The following is a 26,672-nucleotide window of genomic DNA, read 5'->3' as shown; positions in this document are numbered from 1 at the left end:
CCTAGGGGTCACTTACTGTCATCCAGTGGCATCTTTCTCTGTGGGGCAACAGCACTGGGCTTCAGGTTGCGATAGTCCCGGGAGAGTGCAGAGATGAGGCTGGCGTGGTTGATGGAGCGCACGGGCCACTGCTGCTCATTCTCTGGCAGGTTTGGCCACGGAAGCAGCAGGATGTTGGAGAGAGCTCGGCACACCAACACCTGGGCCTACAAGAAACCCCAGAGGAATCCATCAGAGACCAAAGAGCCAAAGACAGCAAGTGGCATGCCCAACACAGCCTTTGGTACCCGCTGGCTGCACTTTTGAGCCCCAGCCCCCAGGCTCATTTCTTACAACCTGGGCAGGGCCTTTGGTCCAACTGGAAGGCAAATTGCAGAGGAAAATGAAATGAAGTATTAACACCATGTCTAGGTCTAGCATAACCCACCGCCAACCTCAATCACCATTCCTGGGGCTCTTGTTTCCTCTCTTAATCGCATACTTGAAGCATTAGAGAGAAAGAAGTAACATTGCAGACAATGAATCTCAGGCATCACTCAGATGGTGGCTTCTGAGTCCTCTGAGTAGCTATTTAGAGCAGGGCTGCAGGAGACTCCCTGACAATCCCCCTGACCTAGCACCAGGTCAGAAGCAACGCACTCACATCCTGGTGCTCTTAGGTACCTGTTTCAAGCCCTCCTGCCCTCCTCCTGCTAGGTGGTTTTTAAACTTCTAGACCGAGCCTCCTTTCAGGATTCCAAGAAAACAGCCTTGCCCAGCACTTCTCAACGCCAAAGAACACACACATAACAGTGACAACAAAAAGCAGACTGGTTTGAATCAGAAAGAATGCAAAGAGAACTCGCAACACTGGCCAAAATTACCAGGCTGCAAAGCAGTAAAACCTTTCTGCACACTGGGAGGTGCTTTTTTCCACGCCCGAATCAGCACACTGACTGCCTTAGAATGGGCACAACGAGAATCAGTGAGGCTGTGTCAGTGCCACACACATAAGAAATCTGTCTATGTTGGCACGGCCTGTAAGCTCTGAGTACAAAATCAAAGGCCAGACTCTTCTTCCTCAGCTTTCATGGGTCTTAGCCACACGGCCCTGGGGATCCGGTGCTCTGGGGCCTCACCTTATTGACAAGTCGCTGGGCAGAGGCATCAGTGATTCTGTTGAATACTTTCTGCACTGCAGGGATGCTGATCAGAAAGACGGGCCGCACGGTGGTGGCCAGTGAGACCAGTAAGTGGCACGCAGATAGCAGCAACTTGTCTTGGACCTGTAGAGGGAAGAGGGCACGTCGGTCCACGACATCCCCGTGAGACTGGGATTCGAACTTTGTTGAGGCAGCCACAAGCTATGTGTGGTTCTTGGTTTCCGAATTACACCACCTAGGCTTTATCTAGCTCAAGAATTTTTCCTATGACGACTGACAAGAGAAGCCCATCTTCTCTGTCATGTCCACAGCTCCTACCGCAAGCCATTATCACCTCCTCCCATTCCTCCTTCACCATCACAGGCAGCCTTGAACTCAGGCACTTCTCAGCTCAGAGTCTCCAGTGGCTCTCTATCAGCTATTAAAGCACACCCCCTGGCACACTCCTGGGCATGTCATCCAAGTCCTGGGATTCTTCACCTCATTCCTCTTGCTCCAGCAGAGCCAAGATCTCCCTGAGCCCTGAACCTTTCTGTACCTTAACACTCAGGCCAGTTTCTCTTACTGCTTTCCCTTCGGCATGCCTATCAAATATTTGGTTCAATGACCACTGTCACTTTCAAATTAGCAAGGGAGAAAACGTGTTACAGATGAGACCTAATGCAGGTAGGACTATGGTAAAAACAGCACCAAAAAGTCAGGACAGGCAGAATTACTTAGGAAAAAAAAAATCACTATAATTTCTCAGAGCCACAAAATATTCCTAACCTTTAACCCTGAATCTCCACTTACTCTAAGATTACCCAAAAGGGTAAAGCTACATTCATGAATGCATGCATTTCAGAATTCTTTGTAATGACCTTTTTTTTCTTAAGGGAGGCAGCCTAGAAGTTCAGCAATGGCTAGGAAAATAATGGAAACATACTCCTGATAGGATAGAACTCTTTTATAAAGTTACAAGTACAACATAAATTTATGGAAAGCAATACATTGTTCTTATTAAAACAATACATTGTTTAAAATGTATAAAATGCTACATATGACGAAAACTACAAGAAAAAATTCAAAGAATAAGCACATATATGCTCTAGTAATATAAATCGTCAGACCTGGAGGATAACATAATAGAATCTGTCCAGTTTTTACATGGATATAACCTTTGACTCAGTAATTCCACTTCCAGGAACCTATTCTACAGGCCCACTGGCACATGTAAGATGGATATAAAAGGAGCTCATTTCTATCAATAGGGAAATTATTTTACATCCCCACGAAAGAGAAGCATTGGGCATTTTGAAAATCTGAAGTTTCTCTACATTACGTAAAGGAAAACCAAGCATACTGTTAGGCAAAAGCAGCTATATCTCTAACTGTCTACAAACTTATTTACTACTTATTACATAAAAAGAGAAAAAAGTCTGGAAGGATATACAGGCATACCTCGGAGACACTGCAGGTTCAGCCCCAGACCACCACAATAAAGCAAACATTGCAAGAACGCTAGGCACACACATTATTTTGTTTCCCAATGCATAGGAAAGTTTTGTTTACACTATTCTGTAGCTTATAAAGTGTGCAATAGCATAATTTCTAAGAAAACAGTGTACCTATCTTAATTAAAAAGTAGTTTATTGCTAAAAATCATCTGAGCCTTCAGAGCAGAAATCTTTTTGCTGCTGAAGGGTCTTGCCTTGAAGATCACGTGATCCCTGCTGACTGAACGGGGTGCTGGTTGTCCAAAGTTGGGGTAGGTGTGGCAATTCCTTAAAATAAGACAACAATGAAGTTTGCTGCATCAACGGACTTCCTTTCATGAAATATTTCTCCGGAGCATGCGGTGCTGTTTCACAGCATTCTGCCCACAGCAGAACTTCTTTAGAAGTTGAACTCAGTCCTCTCAAACCCTGCTGCTATTCATCAACTGTATGTGTTATTCTAATCCTCTGTTGTTATTTCAACAATGTTCACAGCATCTTCACCAGTCGACCCCATCTCAAAAACCAACTTTCTTTGCTCATGTATAAGAAGCAAGTCCTCTTCTGTTTGTTTGATCCCGAGACTGCAGCAATTCCACCCCATCTTCAGGGTCCGCTTCTACTTCTCTTGTTCTTTCCGCATCTGCAGCTACTTCCTCCACTGAAGTCCTAAACCCCTCAAAGTCATGCATGAGGGTAGGAATCAGGTTCTTCCAAACTACTATTAACACTGTTATTTTGATCTGCTTCTGTGAATCAAGAATGTCCTTAATGGCATCTAGAATGGTGAATCCTTCCCAGAAGGTTTTCAATTTACTTGCCTAGATCCATTGGAGGAACCACTATCTATGGCAGCTATTGCCTTATGAAATGTATTTCTGAAATAATAAGAACTGAAAGGCAAAACTACTCCTTGATCCACGGGCTAGAGAACTGAAGAATGGATGTTGTGTTAGCAGGCATGGAAACATTCGTATCTCTGAACATCTCCATCAGAGCCCTTAGGTAACCAGGTGCATTCCAATCAGCAGTAGTGTTTCAAAAGGAATCTTTGTTTCTGAGCAGGTCTCAATAATGAGCTTAAAATATTCAGTAAACCATGATGTAAACACAGGTGCTGTCATTCAGGCTTTGTTGCTCCATTTATAGAGACAGGCCAAGTAGATTCAGCATAATTCTTAAGGGCCCTAGGATTTTCAGAATGACACATGAGCACTGGCTCCAAGAGCTGCAGTTACCCGCTGACAAAAGAGTTGGCCTGTCCTCTGAGGCTAAGCACTGACTCCTCCTCTCTAGCTATGGAAGTCCCAGATGGCACCTTCTTCCAATGAAAAGCTGTCTCATTGACAATGAAAATCCGTTGGTTAGTGTAGCCACCTTTATCAATGATCTTATCTAGAGCTTCTGGAGAACTTGCTGCAGCTTCTCCATCAGCACTTGCTGCTTCGCCCTGCATTTTTATGCTATGGAGATGGCTTCTTTCCTTAAACCTCGTGAACCAACCTGTGTTAGCTTCCAACTTCTCTTCTGTAGCTTCCTCCCCTCTCTCAGACTTCACAGAATTGAAGGGCCTCATCTGGATCTGGCTCTGGCTTACAGGAATGTTGTGGCTGGTTTGGTCTATGCAAAGCACTGAAACATTCCCCATATCAGCAACAAGGCTGTTCTGCTTTCTCATCACTCTTGTGTTCACTGGAGCAGAACTTTTAATCTAGGAACTTTCCTTTGCATTCACAACTTGGCCTACTCAAGAGCCTTTGGCCTGTCCTGGCTTTTGACATGCCTTCCTCACTAAGCTTAATCATTTCTAGATTTTGATTTAAAGTAAGAGATGTGATTTCTCCTTTCACTTGAATACACAGAGGTCATTGTAGGGTTATTAAATGGCTCAGGGAGTAGGGAGGCCTCAACACAGTAAGATGGGGAAGCCTCCAGTCAGTGGGGTGGTCAGAACACATATTTATCAATCATGTTTGCCTTCTTCGGTTTTTTTAATTACAATAGTAACATTAAAGATCACTGATCCCAAATCACTGTAAGATACAGTAATGAAAAAGTTTGAAATATTCTAACAATTAACAAAATGTGACACACGGAAGCACCAAATGCTGTTGAAAAAATGGTGCTGACAGATTTGCTGAATGCAGGGTTGCCATAAGCCTTCAATTTGGAAAAAACATAGTCTCTGCAAAGCGCAATCAAGGGAGGTGCAATAAAACGAGGTATGCCTGCACAACCAAATGCCCAACCACGCTTACTGCCAGAAGGAAAATGTTTCAGAGGAACGGACTGGAGTATCACACTTTTTAGCCTGGAAATCTGAGTGATATTTTACTTTTTCACAATGAACATGTATTCCTGTGAAACTTAGAGAACTAAAAGAGTAAAGTTGTATTAGAATGCACGTGGGCTACAACTGAGAGGGAACATGAAATAACGCAGTTGTATAACCATGGAAAGATTTATGGGTCTAACTCTGTGTCCTATGTAGATTTTCTAGTAAACGGGTATAGGAACAGAAGGAGAGACAGAGAGTTAGATAAAAGGTGTAGGCTTTGCTATTTCGAGACCTTGGTGCTGATTAGAGGTGTGATTGCATCCATGGTAGTAGAGATGAGTGTCACAAACTGTTGCGTGTTCTGCCGGTGAGCTTCACTGCAATACTGCGCTAACCAGTGAGAGTAAGCCTGCAGCGCAGCCAGGGACTGAGCATGCCTGCAGAAAGAAAAGAAGACGTGATTTTAAAGGTTAAGGTGAAAATACATTAGTAGTCAACTCATTTTCATAGGAGGTAAGAATTGCACCCACTGCACTGGCTGTTCTAAGACATGGGCAACAGCACAGAAATCATTTACTTGTTCACGTAGAGCCTAAAAACTAAGATATTCATCATCTAAATACTGCCACCACTGACAAGAACACAGAGGCAGTTAGTAAATGTCTGCTCTAATCTTTCTGTGACACATGCTCACCTAAGAGCAAGGTAAATTATAAAAGCAAAATCAAAGAACTTAAGTGATCACATGTTGATTTCAGAACTAGTACAAATTTAACATTCATAGCTGCAGACCAAAGTGCAGACAACAACCAGGCATGACAGCTTTAAAAACAGCTCTGATGCAAGATTTTTAAGTTTCCATTGCACCATACATTCTACCTGGCTAGGGGATAACTGAAGTGGCAGAGACTATGCCTGGTTTCAGCAAAGACTGTACTGATTACATCGTACATGCAACAAAATATACATCAAAAAGTATGCAATTTATCAAATATGATAATCAATCTTAGGCAAGCAGAACAGCTGTCTCGGAGCTTCGAAACACCAGGCCTTCTAACATACCTAAACATTAACTACCTTTTGGTAATTAGTAAGCTGTAAGGTGATACTACCATGAGGTGGCACAAAGACACTGTTCTTCATGGTCTGGGCACCTATTAAAGATCCCTGCCTAAATCAGTATCGCATTGGTCGTTGTGAATTGGTAATTTTTCTGTCTTTCCTTTTCTGCTCATTAGTTGGCATTCTTCTCTAAGAAAATGGTTTCCCTTCTCTCTCATCCTTTTTTTGTTAATTGCTTTGGGTTTGTGTTTATTTGTTTATTTATTTGAAACAGGGTCATGCTCTGTTGCTCAGGCTGGAGTGCAGTGGCACGATCATGACTCACTGCAGCCTCAACCTCCTGGGCTCCTGCCACAGCCTCCCAAGTAGCTGGAACTACAGGTACATGCCACCATGCCAGGCTAATTTTCAATATTTTTTGTAGAGATGGGAATCTCACTGTGTTGGCCGGGCTGGTCTCAAACTCCTGGCTTCAAGTGATCCTCCTGCCTCAGCCACCCAAAGGGCTGGGATCGCAGGCGTGAGGCACTGCAACTGGCCTGGCCTGTTCATCACTTTGAATGCATAGATTCTTTTCACTGAAACTGGTATAATTCATTATACCTGGAAGAACCCTTCCAAGCTGGCCCCTGCATCCTCTTCACACGCTCCCAGCATTCACTGAGCACTTCTTTACTTGCAGACTCGGCAAGATTTTCCACCACCACCCTGCCCCAGACTTGAGCTTTTTCTCCAAGGCACTCTGGAGAATGGATCTGAGAAACCAAGACCTGGGGATAAGGGGTAAGATTGCTACTGGAGTCTTACTGTTTCTATGGCCTTTCAGTTGACAGAATTCGAATACAGGCACATACCACTTTATTTACTTATTTATGTTGCTGAGACAGGGTCTCACTCTGTTGACCAGGCAGGAGTGCAGTGGCATGATCATAGCTTACTGCAGCCTCCAACTCCTGGGCTCAAGTAATCCTCCTGGCTCAGCCTCCTACGTGGCTGGGGCCAAAGGCACGCACCACTGTGTCTGGCTAATTTTTTTTTTCCCCTAGGGACAGGGTCTCAGTATGTTGCCTAGGCTCCTCTCAAACTCCTGGCCTCAAGCAATCTTCACACCTCGGCCTCCCGAAGTGCTGGGATTACAAACAGAAGCCACTCTGCCCAGCCTAGACACCATTTTAAAATCAAACTCGGCATCAACAATTATTGGGAAATTTGATATTAACAGCCTTTGACATGATGCAAGAGGAAAGGCACATCATTGCCTACGCAGAAACCTTGCTAAAAATGTTTAAACTGAATCTAATACAAGGAAAATAATTAGACAAATCCAGATTGTAGGATATGCTTTAAAAAGAAATTAAGGTCTGGATCTGCAAAAGGTCTCAGTCACTCTCATACACACATGCACATGCAGACATACAAACACAACTGGGTGAACTGTTCTAGATTACAGGATATACACTTAATGTGTGGCTCATGTTAGACCTTATATCCAAGAAAAAAAAAGATATAAAAACATTCCTGGAACAACTGAAGAAATCTGAATATGGACTATATATGAGATGACATTATTGTATGTATTAAATTATTTGAGGGCTGATAATGCTATCACAGTTATAAAGCTGAATGAACTTATTTCTAGGCTGAAGGATTTACAGGTACAGTGACATGTTGTCTGCAATTTATTTTCTTTCTTTTCTTTTTCTTCTTTTTTTTTTTTTTTTTGAGACAGGGTCTCACTCTGTCACCCAGGCTGGAGAGCAGTCTCAACGCACTGCAACCTCCCCCTCCCAGGTTCAAGTGGTTCTCTTTGCTCAGCCTCCCAAGTAGTTGGGACTACAGGCCAGGGCCACCATGCCTGGCTAATTTTTGTATTTTTTGGTAGAGGCGGGGTTTCACCATGTTGGTTAGGCTGGACTCAAACTCCTGACCTCAGGTGATCCACCCACCTCAGCCCCCCAAAGTGCTGGAATTACAGGCATGAGCCACCATGCCCAGCTGTGCAGTTTTCAAATGGCTCAGCAAAAAATAATCATCATCATATATTGTGTGCATGTGTGTAGAGAGGGGACAAGAAACAAAAGCCAATGTGGCAAAATATTTATCATTGATTACTCTAGGCTGAAGGTCCATGGGTGTTTATTTACTCTTTTTCCCATTTTCTTTCTTTCTTTTTTTTTTTTTTAAAGACGGGGTTTCACCATGTTGGCTAGGCTGGTCTTGAACTCCCGACCTCAGGGGATCCGCCCGCCTTGGCCTCCAAAGTGGTTGGATTACAGGCGTGAGCCACCACGCCTGGTCGCACTTTTTCCCATTTTCTATAGGTTTTAACTTTTTCAAAATAAGAAGTTGGATAAGAAAATACGCTAGTACTTTAAACTAAGAAAACATAGTTACTCAAAGTTTGAAATTCATAGTGACCACACAGTTATTTTGTATTTTATATTTAAAATTTTATTTTGTATTTAGAATCATGTTAACCCTTTAAGTTCTAAATACCAAAATAAGGAGAAAGGACATCAAAGTCAGCCTGAGGAGTAAGAATTTTGGTCAATCTAGCACATCTGTAGAGCTCCTCAAAGCTGAAAGGAGGGGCTCTGAAACTCCTGAAATTGTGTACAAGTTGTTGTATTTATATGCAAACTGGCATCTTTCTTGGGAGACGCTTTACAACTTTCTCTAAATTGTCAAAAAGGAAAGCAATATATTTTTTAAAAGTTTAAAACTACCATAGGAAAATTCTCTTTCCCTCATTTACCTAATCTGCAGCTCAAGAATGCTCTACAGCAGGAGTCAGCAGACCTTTTCTGTAAAAACCGGCGTGTATATATTTTAGGATTTGCAAGGCACATATACGCTCTATCACAACTATTCCACTCTGCTGCTGTAGTACAAAAGCAGTCCTAGACCATATGTAAATGAATGAATGTAGCTGTGTTTCAATAAAGCTTTATTTACAAAAGCAGTCAGTAAGCCAGATTTGGCAAAGGCCATAGTTTTCCAGCCCCCTGCTCTAGTCTAAAGCAAGCCTTCTGGGGAGTGAAATCTCTGGGATACTGCCCCATCTCCAGTCCCTGTCCTTCCATATGTCACTTTCCTAATACCATCCCATGTCATCTGTAGAGTTTCTGTAGAGAGTGTGGTCCCTAGATGTCCTGCTTCAAAATAACCTGAGGTTCTTGTTTAATATGCAAATACCAGAGCCTTATAGCCTTAAGCCATTCCGCTAAAATCAGAATCTCTGAGCAAACGTGTTCCCAAGCATTCTTCTGTATCCTACAGTGTCCTACAGTTTCAGTCAATGATCCACTGGAAAGACTGATGGCATCTGAGGTGTTCCCCATTAGTCCCACACACCCATCCAGTCTCTTCCTGCACCACACGGAGTACTCACCTCCTGCCTGGGCGACTGTCTCAGCCTGTACTAGTCTTCCTTCCTGAAATGCCTACTCCATAGAATCTCCATCCCAGCTCTCACTTACCTAATTCCACTTTCTCCAACCCTCTCCACCCCAGACATACAGTCAAAAAAATCTCTCCAGGTTTGAAGTTTAAGAGATTTTCCCCATTCACAGCAGCCACTACTGTTTCTTTCCTCAATAAAATCAGTTCGAGATTGGGGGCAAGGTCTTTCCTAAAAATGCACAAACATCAAACTCTAGACTTACACATCAATGAGGTCAGGTTTCAATACTGATGGCACAGCAGTTTCAATGTTGTACAGTTTTATCTGAGATCCATACAGAGTGACTTTGACCAACCTGTTGGCAAAGAGGCAGGTAAACAAGAACATTCAGCTTATGCACCAAGACATGACAAAACAGACAGGCACCAACAAAGAGCCTAAGGGCAGACTCTTCTGTATATAAAAAAGAATCAAGACCAGACCTTCAATTTTACGCCAAGGAAATAATCTGAGATATGCATAAAGATTTATATAAAAGCACATTAACTAAAACCTTTAAGGTGTCAAAAATTTTGAAAACAATTCCAATGCAGAGGATGTAATACAATGCAATGTATCCAATAAAAACAATGCTTACAGGCATATTTAATGATAAATAATCAAGATGGTTTAAACCCAACATGGTTGTACTAAATAGATATACAGAATAGATGATAAATGTTCATTTATTAACAGAATAAAGGCAGGAAGAATTTTCACCAGAATATGCTTATTGGTACCACTTGTTTCAGGGGGAGGATGGAGTGGGTAGATTATTGATGATTCTTCCCTCTATTTTTCTTTATTTCCAAATTGTCTACAATGAATACATAATGCTTTTATAAATGAGGAGGATAAAATATAGTTTTTAAAAAGCAGGCAGGGTGTGGTTGCCTGTAACCCCAGCACTTTGGGATGCCAAGGTGGGAGGATCACTGGAGGCCAGGAATTCAAGACCAGCCTGGAAAACACAGTAAGACCCTGTCTTTTTAAATTTTATCCAGATGTGGTGGCATATGCCTACAGTCTCAGCTACTCGGAAAAGGCTGAGATGGAAGGATTGCTTGAGCCCAGGAGGTTGAGGATGAACTAAGCCAGGATCATGCCACTGCACTCCAGCCTGGGTAGCACAGTGAGACCAAAACCCTGTCTGGTTTTTGTGGGGTTTTTTGTGTTTTGTTTTGTTTAAAAAAAAAAAAAAAAAAAAGCCGGGTGCGGTGGCTCAAGCCTGTAATCCCAGCACTTTGGGAGGCCGAGGCGGGTGGATCACGAGGTCAAGAGATCAAGACCATCCTGGTCAACATGGTGAAACCCCGTCTCTACTAAAAATACAAAAAATTAGCTGGGCGTGGTGGCATGTGCCTGTAATCCCAGCTACTCAGGAGGCTGAGGCAGGAGAATTGCCTGAACTCAGGAGGCGGAGGTTGCGGTGAGCCGAGATCGCGCCATTGCACTCCAGCCTGGGTAACAAGAGCGAAACTCCGTCTCAAAAAAAAAAAAAAAAGCAGACCTGATCTTTTGGCAGTTTATCAAAATAGGATGACACGGGCTTTTCTATAAAATTTATAATGATAAAACCATCTTAGCCTTTATTTAAAATCATTTCTAAAATGAAATGTTTCAGATGGATAGATATATAATAAAATACAGCAAACTGTCCACTGTAGAATCTCTGTGGTGGGTATATGGGTATTCCCTGTACAATTCTTTCAACTTTTCTTCGAATTTGAAAATGTTTGATAAAATCTGGGAGATGAGAGGAGCCAATGTTTCTAGAATAGGCAGAGGTGTTTTATGTTCAAGTACGATTCTTTCAGAAGCAAGTTGTTGAGTCCATTGGTTGCTCAAGGGCTCACTGGATACTAATGAGCATTAAACACAATAACTAATAGCTCAATCTAGTAGGAAATGGGAAACGTCTCTTTCATTACAAACAGAATGACATTCCTTTCTCTCCTTTTTTTTGGAGACAGGGTCTTGCTCTGTCACCTAGGCCAGAGGAGGACAGTGGTCTTGGCTCACTGCAGCCTCAACATCCGGGGCTCAAGCGATCCTCCCACCTCAGCGCCCCCTCCAGTAGCAGGGACTGCAAATGAATGCCACCATATCTGGCTAGATTTTTTTTTTTTTGTCTTTTCAGTAAAGACAGAGTTGCTCAGGTTGGTCATGAACTCCCGGACTCAAGCGGTCTGCTCGCCTCAGCCTCCCAAAGTAGTGGGATTACAGGTGAGCCACCATTCCTGAGTTTAAAAACATGCCTTTCTGAGTGAAGGGGGAAAACCTCAGGACCTGGCTAGTTTCTCTCTGTGCCTACTCTGCATGGAAACCTGGGAGCAGCTGACAGGGAAGGCAGTGTTTGTCTCTGTCCCAGCATAACAATCAACTAAGGAGCTTGTTACAAATACAAACTGATTGCTGGGGAGCAATGAGAAAAGAGTATTTCCAGCCAGTCAAGAAAGTGAGGATAAAAGAACTAAGGTTCCTGAAGTCCCACGAAGTCTTTGTGGTCACAACAGTTATTATCAGAAAGCAATATTCCAATATGTACCTGGTGTTTAGCTCTAAATTCTGTTGTACACTAAAAATGGATTTCCAAACATCTTTTAATGTGTCTATGTTTAGCAGTTTCAATATTAGCTTTTTATTGTTTTATGCAACCAATAAATGAAAACACTGCTAATCATACTGGTTATTAAGGTCATGTAGTCATAACAAGAGCTTTCTCTCACATTTTATTCTAAATGAAGACAAAATATTAATAGAAAGTATGTTTAAGCACTGGGCTTGCAATCTAAGCTGTGCAGAAAGATGTGTATATATATGGACCTATCAAATGATTCCAGATCTTTGAGATATCATCTCAATACAAAGTTGAGATGATTGACAGATATATCTATATTGCTTAACAGAGTAAATTCAAATAATGAACTTCCTATCTTTAGATTTCAGAGAAAGACATGTCTTATCCCTGTTAAACCACCGTGTAAATGGGCCCAGCATAGGAAGAAGAGGAGAAACGGACTGGTAACAGAAACACTGCGTTTGGAAAGAGCAAAACATGTGGACCCAGGAACTGTTAAAATCCACCCTCCCTCTCAGGGATTGTGTGAACCAAGGCAAGGCACACACATCGCTGAGCCACCATGTACTCAAAAATAAAACGGCAATGCCTGTCTCTCAAAGTACAGAACAAAATGAAAGAACGTGTGTAAAAACACAGAAAACATCCTACTACTGTGTACTCCTTTTATTACTAATATGAATCTGACTTTTAAGGGATGTCAGCCCCTTGGCTATCTCTGCTTGTCAGCTAAGACATAGCAGCGAAGTCCAGCATGCATGCACCCAGGCTCCTGAGGCTCATTTCCCCTCTGCACATGACCACTGATGCGGCTGCTGAGCCAGTCAAAGCATCAGATGTCTTGGCTTTGGGCTGGATCCACACCTACTCAGTTTCGATCTAACCAATTCAACGGTTGCCCTGAAACGATCTAAATGTCCTGTCACTTACATCTTGGGTTTTTTGAGGGAGAGAGGGAGGAGGGATGGTGACTGGGTGGAATGAAGTGCTCCTCAGCAAGCACAGCTGTAATCCTGGTGTGAGACCCGGGAGGAAGGAGAAGAAAAGGAGCCCAGTGGTGAAAGGCTGGGAACCACCTTTCAGGCCAGACGTGGAGGCTACCCAGCTTTCACTCCCGAGGCCCTAATGCAACTGGAAAACCCACAAAAAGCCCCACCCTGGGCATCTAGCCGCCTACTTGGACAGTGGAGTTGACTCCTTATCAGTAGAGCTTTCTTAATGTCCCTTTATCCTATGAGGAAAGACATGACGACTGACCTCCCCTGGTTTCTCCTGGGTCTATACTGTGTTTACATTTATACACAAGATCTTCAAAGAAACAATAGTTTAAATAGCTTATCGGGTGTTTTGTTATATGTTAGGCATAGGGCTAAGTGCTTTATCTCATTTAATTCTCACACTAAACCTACAGGAAACTACTTCTACTTCATTTTGTAGACGAGGGACCTGAAGTTCAGAGAGGTTAAGTAACTTGCTCCATATCAGCTGGTATGTGGCAGAGCCTAGATTTACCTGGGGCCAGAGCGGAAGCTATTTGGCAATATGCTGCCCCTCACACAAGAAGGTAAACGGAGCTCTGAAGAAGGAACAGCTCCATAAGGTAACCGCCAGCCTACCTCTCCACGACTGTGAGGGCATCATTGAACCGTGCAGCAAACACATCCCCGATAAAGTACTCGGCCAGGCGGCCCACAGCCTGCAGCAGGGAGCTCAAGTCTCTCAGGGAGCAGTGCAGCCGCCGGCAGTCGTTCTCCGCAGTGATGTTCAGCCTGTGTCCTGGAACACAACACCCCAGACAGTTTTTCACAGGAAGAGCACGCTTTAACTACAGGTAACAGCTCGTCCAACAAGCCGCACGTGGCAAAACCAATCCTCAAAACAAAGGAACCCACCAGCTGCTTCCCAGTACTGAGCAGGGAAACTGGGCCCAGCCTCCACCCAACACTACAACATTTGTGCTCCAGAGGCCAGGGATGGAGGCAGAGTGGGGAAGAGGGACAGACAGCCTGGGATGTGCTAACGTGGATTCCTTTTGACCCTGTAAGGTCCTCACACCATCACTGTTACATACAAGGAGGTGCACCCAGGGAGGGCCAGGAATTTACCCAGCATGTGTCACATTTCCAGGGCAAGGCCGGTGTTCTACACTAAATCCATGTGACTCCGAATCTGTTGCCTTTTAAATAGCACCCTATCTCAGAATGCAATCTCCATGGACCAACAGTTAGGACCTGCCCATGCTAAGAGAGCAGGGGTGCACTCAGCACTCCATCCTTGAAGGCTGGGAGGTGACGCGGTATGAAATAGATGGGATTCGGATTCCAAACACACAGATTCCCTGCCTCTTCCAGGCTTGGTACCTCATACGACCCTCCTAAGCCTCAGTGTCACTATTATATATAACACTCTAAGCTACAGAACATCACTGAATATTTGTAATTATAAATCACAAAGAACTAGTGACTTACTACAGTCTGAAATTTCCTTACTTTTCAACGCGACTTCTCCAAACTGGGCAAGGAGGATGCGAAGATGAAGGACAAAAATATCCTCCCTCAATTCAGTCACTTGCTTAGCTTTTGGATCCCTCTCTTCACAAATGTCCACAAAAGACAGTAAGAATTTTCAGGCTGGAACAGAGACCTGTAGGTCTAATTCAAGTCCTTCTCACTGACACAGTAGGAGTGGGTCTCAGCTGACTGCTAGGGAGCTCAAGGGAGCCCTTCTGTCTCTGGACCACTTGATAAGAAACACGGGTAAAATATGTCTCCCTGTGGTTCTTCATCATCATCCCTGGTCCACTCCTTGAGGGTAGAACACAGAACCCGCCAAAACCTGCTGACAGCAGGACAGTCCTGGGGAGATGTGAACATGGGGGTGGCATCCTTCCAAATCTCCTCCTGGCTGAAATACAGCCCTGGGTCCCTTCCCTCCCCGCCGTTACCCTCCTGAGAATCCTTGCCATCCTGATCCCTCCCAACTTGTCCTAATTTGTCTAGCAAAGAGCAATACCTGAGATGAAAACTATAGGTACCTAGCATCTAGTACCTAGGATGGAAAAGAGCTTGGAAGTGCTGGGTGTGTGTTTTAAACTGTGAATTTGAATAATATGAAACTGCTGACACTTGATCACTTCTGACCCAACAAAACTGCAATTCCATACAGTTCCACTTCATACATATGTGCATCTAAGATCCACGTCCATCAAAATTATAACTGGTTCTTTCCTGCTCTATCTGCAAGACAGACAATCACATGGGCACTAAATACCCCAAATCCAGATCTCTATACTTGACACCCTCCTCCAGCCTAGAAACCTTAGTATCACCACCACAGAAGTCATGCAGGGCATCAACTAAACTTGAGGGGATAGGCCAGGCGTCCCACTGTGATAGGCTGTTCAGATCTACCCACACTTTCTTCTGCCTAGCCAATGCTCAGATTTCCCCACAAAAGCACAGAACATCTGCAAAGTAGAACCTTCAAATGAGAATAATGCTGAAAGGTTTGGAGGCACAAAATATCAGGGCCACATCAAAGTCCCATCTTCCATAAACCAAGTCATCTGAAGCTGTCTAGATATGACCTAAGCCACATCCAGAGAACAGCTCCTTGGCAAATCCCTGCCCTGGGGGAAAAAAAAAATCTAGTCTTCTCTTTTTGAGAAGTTGAGGGAGGTGGAGGGAGGTATAAAAATTAGCATTGAGACATTTCCCTCTGAGAGAACAAAGAAATCATAATCATAAATCATAAATGGACCGAAGCAGAAGAGACAATTTTAGACTAAAAATCTTGTATAGTATTTTGTAGACAAAATAATCCATTAGGAAAGTTTGCATGGGTCGCCAGAAAAGTTAAAGGGTTACTTAGAGGATAAATATTGTCTCAATGAGGGGTGGCAGAAGCCAAATACAGAATGGAGGTTTTGGGGCCATGTACCGACATCAATGAGGCGCAAGGGGAACATCACTAATGAGGGTCTCTTAACCCACATAAGGTAGGAAAGAAAGAGAGAGAAAAGGATGACCTGCCAGAAGCCAGAGCAGCACAAAGCAGCCGATGTGGTCCAGCAACACAAGCTGTGCCTTGGTCTTGACAGGGAAGTGGAGGCAGGCACAGCAGCAGGAGGGGAAACAGTGAGACGCACACAGGAGCTTCTGAATCCAAATGCGCTGATGAAGGAAAAGTGGGAGGCTTCCAGCCTGGGTAACCACCCTGCAGGCCTCACTGCCAGCCAAAATATGCATCCCATTGTCATACACGGTCACTGCACCAAGCGTGGGCAAGAATCATGGCTGGTGCCCGTTTACACAGGTTCCAGCAGAGACTTGAGAATTAAAGACTGGGTGAGAAAGTAAATGCAAATGAAGGAGAGGCCAGAGCCTGTCGGGAACAAGAGAGCACGGTTTCTGTTGAGGGATAAGGCTGACTGACTGGTGTGGCATGGAGGTTATTTGAGCGGGGAAATGGCTATGAGAACCAGGGGGAAAAATGTACTCAGAGTTTCCATTTGTTAATAGCCTTTGCACTGGAAACTTGGCTTCTGAGCCACCGAAAATTGGGGAATGCTTCGTCATGGATGAGAGAGCTCGTTTTAAAACAGGAAATAAGCATTTCTCTGGCCTGAGCGTTTTGCCACTGGAGTAGAAGCCAAGGATCAGTGCTGAGGATGAGATGTATAAATGATCTGGAACAGCCAAGCTCTGTGAAATTGCCAGTCAATAGGGTTTAGTGAAAGCAGGTATGCGGTATTTCATTTAGGGAAAAATAAATCAGATTATCCTTCTAGGATGAGGAACTCAGAATTATCAGCTATGTCCCAGAAATAGGGTTTCAGATTCACCAGACTTTCACCTAAAGACAGATGCAACAGAATGTAGAAGCGTCAGCTACAACAGCAAACAGGACACTGAAGGGTCAATGTCAGGGAGGAAAGAGCACCTGCTCGATTTTTTTAATAGATCAAATACAGTGTCTTCAGGGTGCTGAGTACATTCTAATTTGAATAGTGGTCCTGAAGGGAAGACCACCTGGGCACAATTATTCCCAAGAATGGCTTCTGGAAGCATCTGTAGCACTTCTGCACAGTCAAATGATTTTCATTAGTGGTGACAGCACATTCTAAAGGCGTGTTTGTTTTGAAAAGTATCTAAAGTTCGTACCCTATCTACAAAGCCAGGGCCTACATTGAGGTCATGCTAAGTCCCATCAACCTCCTGGGGCCCACTAGATTATTTAGAAGCTTATATAGTCATGGAAACCAGCTGTCACAGGGCCACCAAGAAGGGCAGCCTCGGAAAGAGGCTCCCATGGAGGCTCTGCCATGAATCATAAGGTCGCCCAGGAGATGGGCTCCGCACTGGGCAGCTCTGTGCTGAGCTGAAACAGCAGTTACCCAACACAGGGGCTGCATGCCAGGGCCGGGACAGGTCGCGTAAGCAGCACGCTGTGAAGGAAGTGGCGCACAGCAGCTGACGGGGCTGGGAGGACACATGTGGCTTTCAGTTACTGGTGTTTTCAGTTGACAAAAATAAATGTCAGATGTTAGTTATTTCAATTTTTTATCATTCCCTATTACACCATCATGCGACTAGTATCAACAAGCCATGGGACTCTGGGTAAATTAACATCTCTGAACATCAATTTCCTCTTATATAAAATAGGCGTAACTAGTAATAGCCCTTATACTTCACAGGACAACGGAGAGAATTAAATAACGTAAGTCAATAACACAGTGCCTGGCAGGTAACGAGAGCTGCAAATGGAAGCTATTACTATTATTGTTAATCAACAAAATAACAAAGAAAGCTAACCCTAAACCCTAAGCAAGCAGGGCCTGTAAACAGCAGCCAAAAGCCTTTCCAACCAGCTCCGGTCAGAGCCCCTAGGGCCACTCACAACATGTGCAGGGGCCAAGGGGATCACAGGCCATCAGCTGCGCTCTGGCCTTCCGATTCTAGAGTGAGCAGGAAACAGGAAAGCACAAGGCCATGTTCTCCCTAGTGCACCTGCTGGTCTAAAGGATATAGGAAATACTAAAGGGTTTTTAGTAAGTCCTATCTCTTTACTCGAAATCAGTTCTTTTACAAACACCTCCTTAGAATACACTGTCAGGACCTCATCTTTTAGCTCCCCCAACAGCTGCTTTTTATCATAAGCCTTTAAAAACATTCCCTGTTTAGAAGTGGGGAGAGATGCCAGTGGAAAGCCTGCAGTGAAAAAATAATGTTCCGACAGCAAAAGCAGCAGTAATGAAATACCAGTCCGGTGGTTTTTTGAATGTTTGGTTAAATTAGAAAATAAAAATCAGTTTACCTGACCCTGAAGTGACTATAAACTGCTGTAATCCCAAATAAACTTCTAAATTGTCCTGAAGAACTGGGAACTAAAAACAAAGAAAAAACAAAAAAAAAATGTTTAAGTCATAAATCCAAGTTTTAATAGTATTTTGAACAATAAAACATCACAAGCACCTATGGGGCGAGGGACAGAATCAAAACCTTTTCTCTAGGAACCTTTAAATGCAGCTAAAAAGCTATGACCCCCTCTTTAGTGCCCCCCCACTACAGTTTCTACAGTTGAAACCACCAATGAATACACAGAATAAGAAAGGAAACATATCAGTTTGACTTTTTTTTTTTTTTAAAGCAAAGGACACTATGGTATGACTATTACATTCCTAACAGAGATCAAACCCTGAAATGACCTACACCTTCTAAAACTCTGAAAAGGGACCATATCTCCCTTCAAATTCAAGGGAGCCTCCACCCTTGAGAGAATATATCAGATATGCCTTATTAAAGTACACGGCAAAATGAAAAGACGGGCCAAATTATTTGGAAGTCAGCTCCCTTGCTCAAGTCACAGTCAGGCCATCATAACCAGAGCTGCATCTTTCTTTCTCAAGCTGCTATACTCACCAATAAGATTCAAACACGACAGCCCCTAAGAAAGGTGACGGCAAAAGAAAATGAAGCTTTCCAGGAGAGAACACAAGTATAGCAGGGTCATTCAATGTGAAAGATGACCCTGTGGCCAGGCGCGGTGGCTCACACCTGTATTCCCAGCACTTTGGGAGGCCAAGGCAGGTGGATCACAAGGTCAGGAGATCGAAACCATCCTGGCTAATGTGGTGAAATCTGGTCTCTACTGAAAATACACAAAATCAGCCAGGTGCGGTGGCACACACCTGTAGTCCCAGCAACTCAGGAGGCTGAGGCAGGAGAATTGCTTGCACCCAGGAGGCAGAGGTTGCAGTGAGCCGAGATTGTGTCACTACATACTTCAACCTGGGCAACAGAGCAATACTCTGTCTGAAAAAAAAAAAAAAAAGAAAGAAAGATGACCCTAATAACTGCTTTGCCTTGAAGAAGAGAGGAATCTAATGAAATCTCTTTGAATAACAAGCACCATTTAGGGAAGGGAATCAATCCTTACAACGAAAGATTCCAGCATGTATGGACACAGGCAGAGAAAGCTAGCAATTTGCCAAGAGCAAGCTTTACAAAGGCCAGCTTTTCAGCAACGTAACATCTTTAAGTAACAGCTCCCGCTCAACCTGGACACTTGCAAGCTACCGATAAAAGTATTAAGGCTTTAGTCAAATTCCTGTTATATCCAAGACTAAACAGTGTTCCACAAATTGGTTTAATATTTTGTGAAAATGTTAACATTTGTTCAGTTTGAGCTTCAGTTATGGTAATTATTATTCTATTTTTAAAAATTACATATGGGGGGGAAAAAGGGGAGAGAGGGAGAGAGAGAGGAGTCAACAAGCCATGCTCCACTCTCCACTCCCCAGACAGCACATTACCAGTGTGGAGAAGGCGTGCGTGGGCAGGAGCTCCATCACTTTGGCCACCACCTCCAAGCTCTGCCGTAAGTACCGCTGCCACTCCGTCTGCTGCTGTGGGGGAAGCACAGGAAAATCAGCTCTCCCAGAATCCTCTCATCTCCCTTGCCAACCTCAAGTCCACTCTCAGACATAAAATTCTGAAGAAATGGAAAATGATAGAACCAGGTTATCTGGTACTATAAAAAAGCCAAGCTAGAATTATTTTAAAACGATGAGTTAATTTCATAAAAAACTATTTCCTCAGAAAGTAAATGATCCACACAGAATAACCTATTTTCCCCTTAGGTTATAGGATACAGAGATGGAGAGCCACCTGTGAAATCATCTGTTGGAAATAATCACGCATCACCTTGTTGACGCAGTCCACTACTGTGTCCCTACTCACATAACTGACTGACTCCATGCCACTAAGAGTGGGGTCCACGGCCAGCCAGCAAAAGCAACCCCCAGGGGCCTGTCAAAAACGCAAATTCTGTGGTTCCCACTCCAAGCCTCCAAAATCAGAATCTGCTTTAACAAGCTGTTGCAGTGATTCTTATCCATGCTGACATTTAAGAAGCAAGACACATCATTCCCCTTTTGGAAGATGAGGACATGAAGGCTCAGAGAAATGCCACACCCAGCTCTCCAATCTCCTCCATGCCCCGGGTTGCAGAGCTTCAAACCCAGGCCAACTGGCTCTAAGCAAAGGGATCTCTGTAACCCAAATATGACCGACCACTCATAAGCTCTTGACCATGCCAAAGTCACTCTTACTTTGAGAACAATAGCAGTTATTTGAAAAAACTTTAAAGTGCATGACGGTTTAAAAAAAACAAAAACAAAAAACACTGGAATTGTTTCCTTAAAGACATTTTCCTTATTAACGTTGGGCACATCAGCATCAATAAATTCAAGGCTGATTTTAAAAGAATAGAAGTTTGCATAATATACTCCAAACAGACTTCCTTTCATTCTAGCCTCATGGGTTCAGAATCTTGCTAACGGTCTCCACAAGCATCCAGCTGGGTCTGACTGCTGCCCAGGTTGGGGAGCAGAAGTGAGGGTGCAAGGCAGGGCAGACAGGATACGGAGTTCTCACTAAACCACTTTTCATTGTACATACGGTTTCTCTACTTGTATCTCTAGTGCACACAGATAAAAATGCCTGTAAAACATTTTTTACAGTTAAGCCAAAAGGGGCTGGAAGGAGAGTAAAAATTTCAAATGTACAACTCAAACCAGGAGACTACTCATCAATCAGGGCATGCTATTTACATCGTCATCCAGAATCTCGTCGTCCAACTCTTCCAGCTGGGCCTGGTTGTATCTGAACTGGATTCGATTCAACACCTCTGTGAGGAGGAGCACCAGGGCATCTTCGTACCTGTGTGGCAAAGAGAAATTCAACATCAATCAGGTGAAACGATGCTTTCAGCTTAGAATTTGGAAAAGGCCTCCTGTGCTATAAAAGGAATGGTGTCCATGTTATCACCATGGAAAGAGCATCTAAATTCCTGAGGCTTGAGTTTACGGGTTGGCAGGTGTGTGTATGCATGGAACAGAAGCAGGGGTATTTATGTAACAATGTATCAGGCAACATGTATCTTCTTGACAGACTGTTTAGATAACGTCCTTTTTTGTCTCTGGCAATAATTTCTGTCTTAAAGTATATATTTTGTCTGCTATTAGGATAGTGATGCAAGCTTTCTTTGGTTATTTTTTGCATAGAATATCTTTTTTCATCTTTTTACTTTCAATCTATTTGTATCTTAATCTCAAGTGATCTCCTGTAGACAGCATGTCACTGGACTGTGGCTTTAAAAATCTATACTCTGCCTTTTTTTAACAGAAGAATCTAATCCACTAAATGTAACATAATTACTAAAAAGCAAGGTCTCATTTCTGCCATTTTGCTATTTATTTTGTATGACTTATGTTCCTCAATTCCTCCATTCCTGTCTTCTTTTGTGTCAAACAGGTTTTTCTAGCACTGCATTTTAAATCCCTTGTCCCCCCACCCCACCTCCCCCCCCACTTTTTTTTTTTTTTTTGAATGGGAGTTTTGCTCTTGTTGCCCAGGCTGGAGTGAAGAGGTGTGATCTCAGCTCATCGCAACCTCCACCTCCTGGGTTCAAGCAATTCTCCTGCCTCAGCCTCCCAAGTAGCTGTGATTCCAGGCATGGCTAATTTTGTATTTTTAATAGAGACAGGGTTTCTCCATGTTGGGTCTCAAACTCCGGACCTCAGGTGACCCACCTACCTTGGCCTCCCAAAGTGCTGGGATTACAGAATATGCCTGGCCTGTCCCTTCTTATTTCTAAGTATTTTCAAGTTACTGTCTTAGCAGTTGCTCTGGGGATGACAGGCACTGCATATAAATATTACCTAATTCAATGATTCCATGCTTTTAACAGCTGTGAGAGGTAAATGTTATCAATACTTTTCTGATGAGGAAACAATTAACAGAAGTTAAATAAACTGCCCAAGGCCACAAAGCTATTTTGAGCCTAGGGCTCCCTAATTCAAAATCATGTTCTCTATACATAAATCACCACTGGGTTTTTTTTGGTTTTTTTTTTTTGGTGACAGAGTCTCACTCTGTCAATCAGGCTGGAGTGCAATGGTGTCATCTTGGCTCACTACAACCTCCACCTTCCAGTTTCAAGCAATTCTCATGCCTCAGCCTCCTGAGTGGCTGGGATGACTGGCTTGAGCCAGCCACTACACTTCGCTAATTTTTGTATCTTTCGTAGAGACGAGGTTTCACCATGTTGGCCAGGTTGGTCTTGAACTCCCGACCTCAGATGATCTGCCTCGCTCAGCCTCCCAAAGTGCTGGGATTACAGGGCTGAGCCACTGCGACAGGCACCAAGGGGTTTTAAACCCACTCCACCCAACTCCCAAAACCTAATCTTTAGTCCATTTTAAGAAGAGGTAGAAACTGAAAAGAGCCTGGGGCACCTGTGACCCTTTGATCTGTGTCTAAGAATAATTTCTTAAAGAAACACTCAGAGTGCTAGGTTTGGATACTTCCCACATGTAATCAGAACCTAACTCAGAAGATACCAAGTTAAAAGCAACAGTCGCTGCCACAAGGACCAACAAACTGCTCATTTTCAAGAACAAATCATGTTATCTAAATACTCGCTTATCCTGAAATGCTTCTAAGACAGGTTAAGGAGCAAACCACCACTGCTGGTTAGTAAGCTCTCCACGCCAATCTCCCCTCCACAGTTATGATGCTGGGGCTCAGACTGAAAGGACACTTCGTTTCAGTCTGTTAGCTTCTGCCAGCAGGGACACTGGAGGGAGACTGGAAGGAAGGAGAGATGAAACGACTACATTCTTCCTGTGGGCTTGCCGTCCTGGCAGCAGCAACTGGTTCTGGTTTCCAGCTTCATTCCACATTCCCAGAACTAGTATTGTGCACCCTCAGAGGTAGAGGCAACACCCTCTCCTCAAAGGACTGGTCCCAGTTCGAAAAGGTCCCTCCTCTGAACTCCTGCAGCAGCCGTGCCCTCTTTTCAGAGAGCTGAACCCTAGTTGCTCAGGAACCAAGCCTCTCTGATCTTACAGATTTCAACAGCCCTAGCTTCTTGCCTTCATACTTCTAGCTCTAGGGGTCGAGCCGCTTCCTGTACTTATCATCTGTGTTATCTCAGTGTTCCCTCTGATATTTATTTCATCAATTTCCTACACTGAATTTTCTGTCCAAATAATTAAGTATGATTTCTGATTTCCTGACAAGACTCTAACTAACACAACACCCAATCTAATACAGGTGAGTACTGGGACAACATGATAACCAAAGCTAAAAGATATCCAATGCCAAGACCAAATATAGTCCATTTAGTTCATGAGGTACAACCCAGGTGATAAGACTCAGCCTACAGACCACTTACAAATCCTCCTGGATTGTCCCACTTCAGAGTTTGGTGACCACAGTATCTTTTTTTCCTTTTTTAACTTAAGAATTTAACCTATGTTAAAATTGACATTTATATTTATTTACTTATTTTTTAACATAATTTCAACTTTTATGTTAGATTCAGGGGATACATGTGCAGACTGGTTACCGGAGTATGCTGTGTGATGCTGAGGTCTGAGGTACAACTGATCTCATAACCCAGGCACTGAGCATAGTACCCAATAGCTTTCCAGGCCCTGCTCTCTTCCCCGCCTCCATCTCTCATCAGTCTCCAGGTCGGTTGTTGCCGTCCTATGTCCATGAGCACCCACTGTTTGGCTCCCAACTACTTATTTCTTAACTAGAGACAGAGATACTCCCTACTTTCCCATATCCAGCAATGACTCCCCCACTGCGAGCAAACAACTAACAACCTAACACACACCAGCCCTGAAGTAGACTGGCAATGGAACAGGACCCACGAAAGAATGACGGCAGGAAAAAGTCACTAATAAAATCAGCGACATGTGTGGGAAAATTCACCCAATAAAATCAAAATCCCACTTCACAGAAAGGTAAGATCAAACATTTAGGCCTAAAGTTTATGTTTTTGCCTTTGTTCACGACACACATTTCTAAAGTTACAGAAGTTCCATGCTATAAATTGCTGTGACAGACCAAAATATTTTCACAATTCTGCTAGGAAAGAAAATCTACTTCAGACCAGAGGACAGATGAATTCTGTCATCTATAAATTGTCTGGCTGTGCTAAAAGAAAATTTAGAGACTTTGTATGCAAATGTAACCCTAAATTAGACCTAAAATCTTAACTGGCAATTGGCAACTCTGCTTCAAAAAAAACCGTATCACTTAGAAAATTAAACCCAAGCAGGAACCAGGCTAACATACACATAGATCATTGATCTCCCAAAGTGTCATGGGGGAGGTGGAGAAAGTTTATGGCTGTGGCAGACACTCTGGTTGCCTGCCAATACCTACTCTCCTTCCTTAGGAAGAGAACACTGGGCACTGGGGCCAACTCAAAGACTGTATCTCCCCTGCAGATGGGGGTGGTCAAGGACAGACTAAAAGAAGCTACTGGGTGGGACTTCAAAGAAAGCTTCTTTTGCCCAACCTATCCCATATCTCATTCCTGCTGCCTGAATCATGGCTGTGATGTCTGTAGCATCATCCAGCATCCATCTCTGACCATAAGGTGGTGATGGAGAGGGAAGCCATGCCTAACAGTAGAACAAATAGGTAAAAGGATCCAAAAAAGTACTTGCTACACGAAAAAGACCCTAAATCTCAAGGAAAAGACAATCAACAGATGCCAACCTCCAGATGACAGAGGTGCTGGAATTATCCATGACTCTAAAGAAGCCATAATAACAGTGCTCCATGAGGTTCCTCTATGGTCTGGATTGTGTGACTCTTCCCCAAAAACCACTCACTCATATGTTGAAACCTATCCCTCAATGTGACTGAATTTGAAGACAGGGACTATTAAAAGGTAATAAAATTACATGAGGTCAAAGAGTAGGGCCTTAATCCAATAGGACTATTGCCCTTCTGAGAAGACAAAGAGACACAAGGGTTCTCTCCCTCCCTTTCCTCACGTGCACAAAAGAAAGGTCACGTGAGCACTCAGAGAAAAGGCAGTGTCTGCCAGCCACCAAGACAGCTCACAAAAACAGAATCTGCCAGCACCTTGATGTGGAACTTCTAGACTCCAAAACTAAGAGAAAATTAATTTCCGTGGTTTAAGGCCAGCCTGTAGTATTTTGTTACAGTGGCCCAAGCTAACTAACAGAGAAGGTAAACAATCTGAGAAAGAAACCTGGAAAAGCAAAAGAAATGGCAAAAGTCTGCATAAATCTAATAGACTACTTCCTTCTTCTTAACATCTCTAAAATATGAATGATGGGTACGTGTCTGGTGGGGTTTTCCAAGTATGTATACGTAAAACCTCAATATAAAGAATAGAGGCTAAAGGACTCTAATCTATATGGTGGTGAGGTTTCCGTATCACCTTTGTGGTCAAATGTGACTGTGAAAAGTTAAGTATACATACTGTAATACCCAGAGCAACCACCAAGAAAACCCACAAAAAGAAATGTGGTCCAACATTCAATAGATACACTGGAAAGGAAAACTAAATGTGTATGCAACTAACGGAGTCTCAAAATAAATGAAGCAAAACTGATCAACTTAAAAGAAGACAAACAAATCCAAAATTATTTTTGGAGAATTCACCCTTCTCTCCGTAACTGATAGAACAAGTAGGATAAAGATGACATGTACAGGCTGGGGCATGGTGGCTCACGCCTCTAATCCCAGCACTTTGGGAGGCTGAGGCAGGCAGATTACCTGAGCTCCAGACCCCTGGCCAACAGGGTGGAAAACCCCCTCTCTACCAAAAATACAAAAATTAGCCAGGGGTGGTGGCAGCCATCTATACTACCAGCTACTTGGGAGGCTGAGGCAGGAGAATCATTTGACCCCAGGAGATGGAGGTTGCAGTGAACCAAAATCATGCCATTGCACTCCAGTCTGGGCAATAGAGCTAGACTCCATCTTAAATTTAAAAAATAAAAACATGTACAAATTAAATTAGAAAACATAACAAACCGGTATATGGAAAATCCCCAAATATTTGGAAACTAAACAGAGGAAATCTCCAAAGAAATTAGAAAATATTTTAATCAAATAAAAATTAAAATGTAACATTAAAATTTGAAGGATAAAGCTAAAGCAGGGCTTAGAAGGAAATTTACAAAATTAAATGCTTATATACACCACAGAGATAAGACTATAGGCCTCAAGTTCTGAGAGTTAAATAAAATTATACATGTTAAGGCAACTACAAAGTAGGTGCTCAATAAAATATATATGAATAAAGAACAAATGAACAAATAAATGAATAAAAAACACACAGGTGATAAACA

At 43.2% G+C, this 26,672-nt stretch overlaps 1 protein-coding gene across 4 annotated transcripts in view; it reads right to left on the bottom strand.

Moving 5' to 3' along the window:
• Positions 1-26,672, bottom strand: part of XPO6 (exportin 6) — a 127,582-nt gene that overhangs the window by 14,126 nt on the left and 86,784 nt on the right. For 2 of the 4 annotated variants that reach the window (XM_074381896.1, XM_074381897.1), the window contains 8 exons: positions 21,093-21,201; positions 19,794-19,883; positions 18,296-18,365; positions 13,597-13,756; positions 9,623-9,715; positions 5,188-5,332; positions 1,119-1,265; positions 17-206 (listed from right to left, as the gene is read on the bottom strand). In XM_074381896.1, coding sequence (XP_074237997.1) covers positions 17-206; positions 1,119-1,265; positions 5,188-5,332; positions 9,623-9,715; positions 13,597-13,756; positions 18,296-18,365; positions 19,794-19,883; positions 21,093-21,201 — 1,004 coding nt within the window. Of the gene's footprint in view, positions 1-16; positions 207-1,118; positions 1,266-5,187; positions 5,333-9,622; positions 9,716-13,596; positions 13,757-18,295; positions 18,366-19,793; positions 19,887-21,092; positions 21,202-26,672 lie in introns of all 4 variants that reach the window. The other 2 variants (XM_074381895.1, XM_003930224.4) reach the window with 1 other exon arrangement.

Source organism: Saimiri boliviensis, chromosome 12, assembly GCF_048565385.1.
Source record: "Saimiri boliviensis isolate mSaiBol1 chromosome 12, mSaiBol1.pri, whole genome shotgun sequence".
NCBI lineage: Eukaryota > Metazoa > Chordata > Mammalia > Primates > Cebidae > Saimiri > Saimiri boliviensis.
This window is presented reverse-complemented; position numbering and strand designations above follow the sequence as displayed.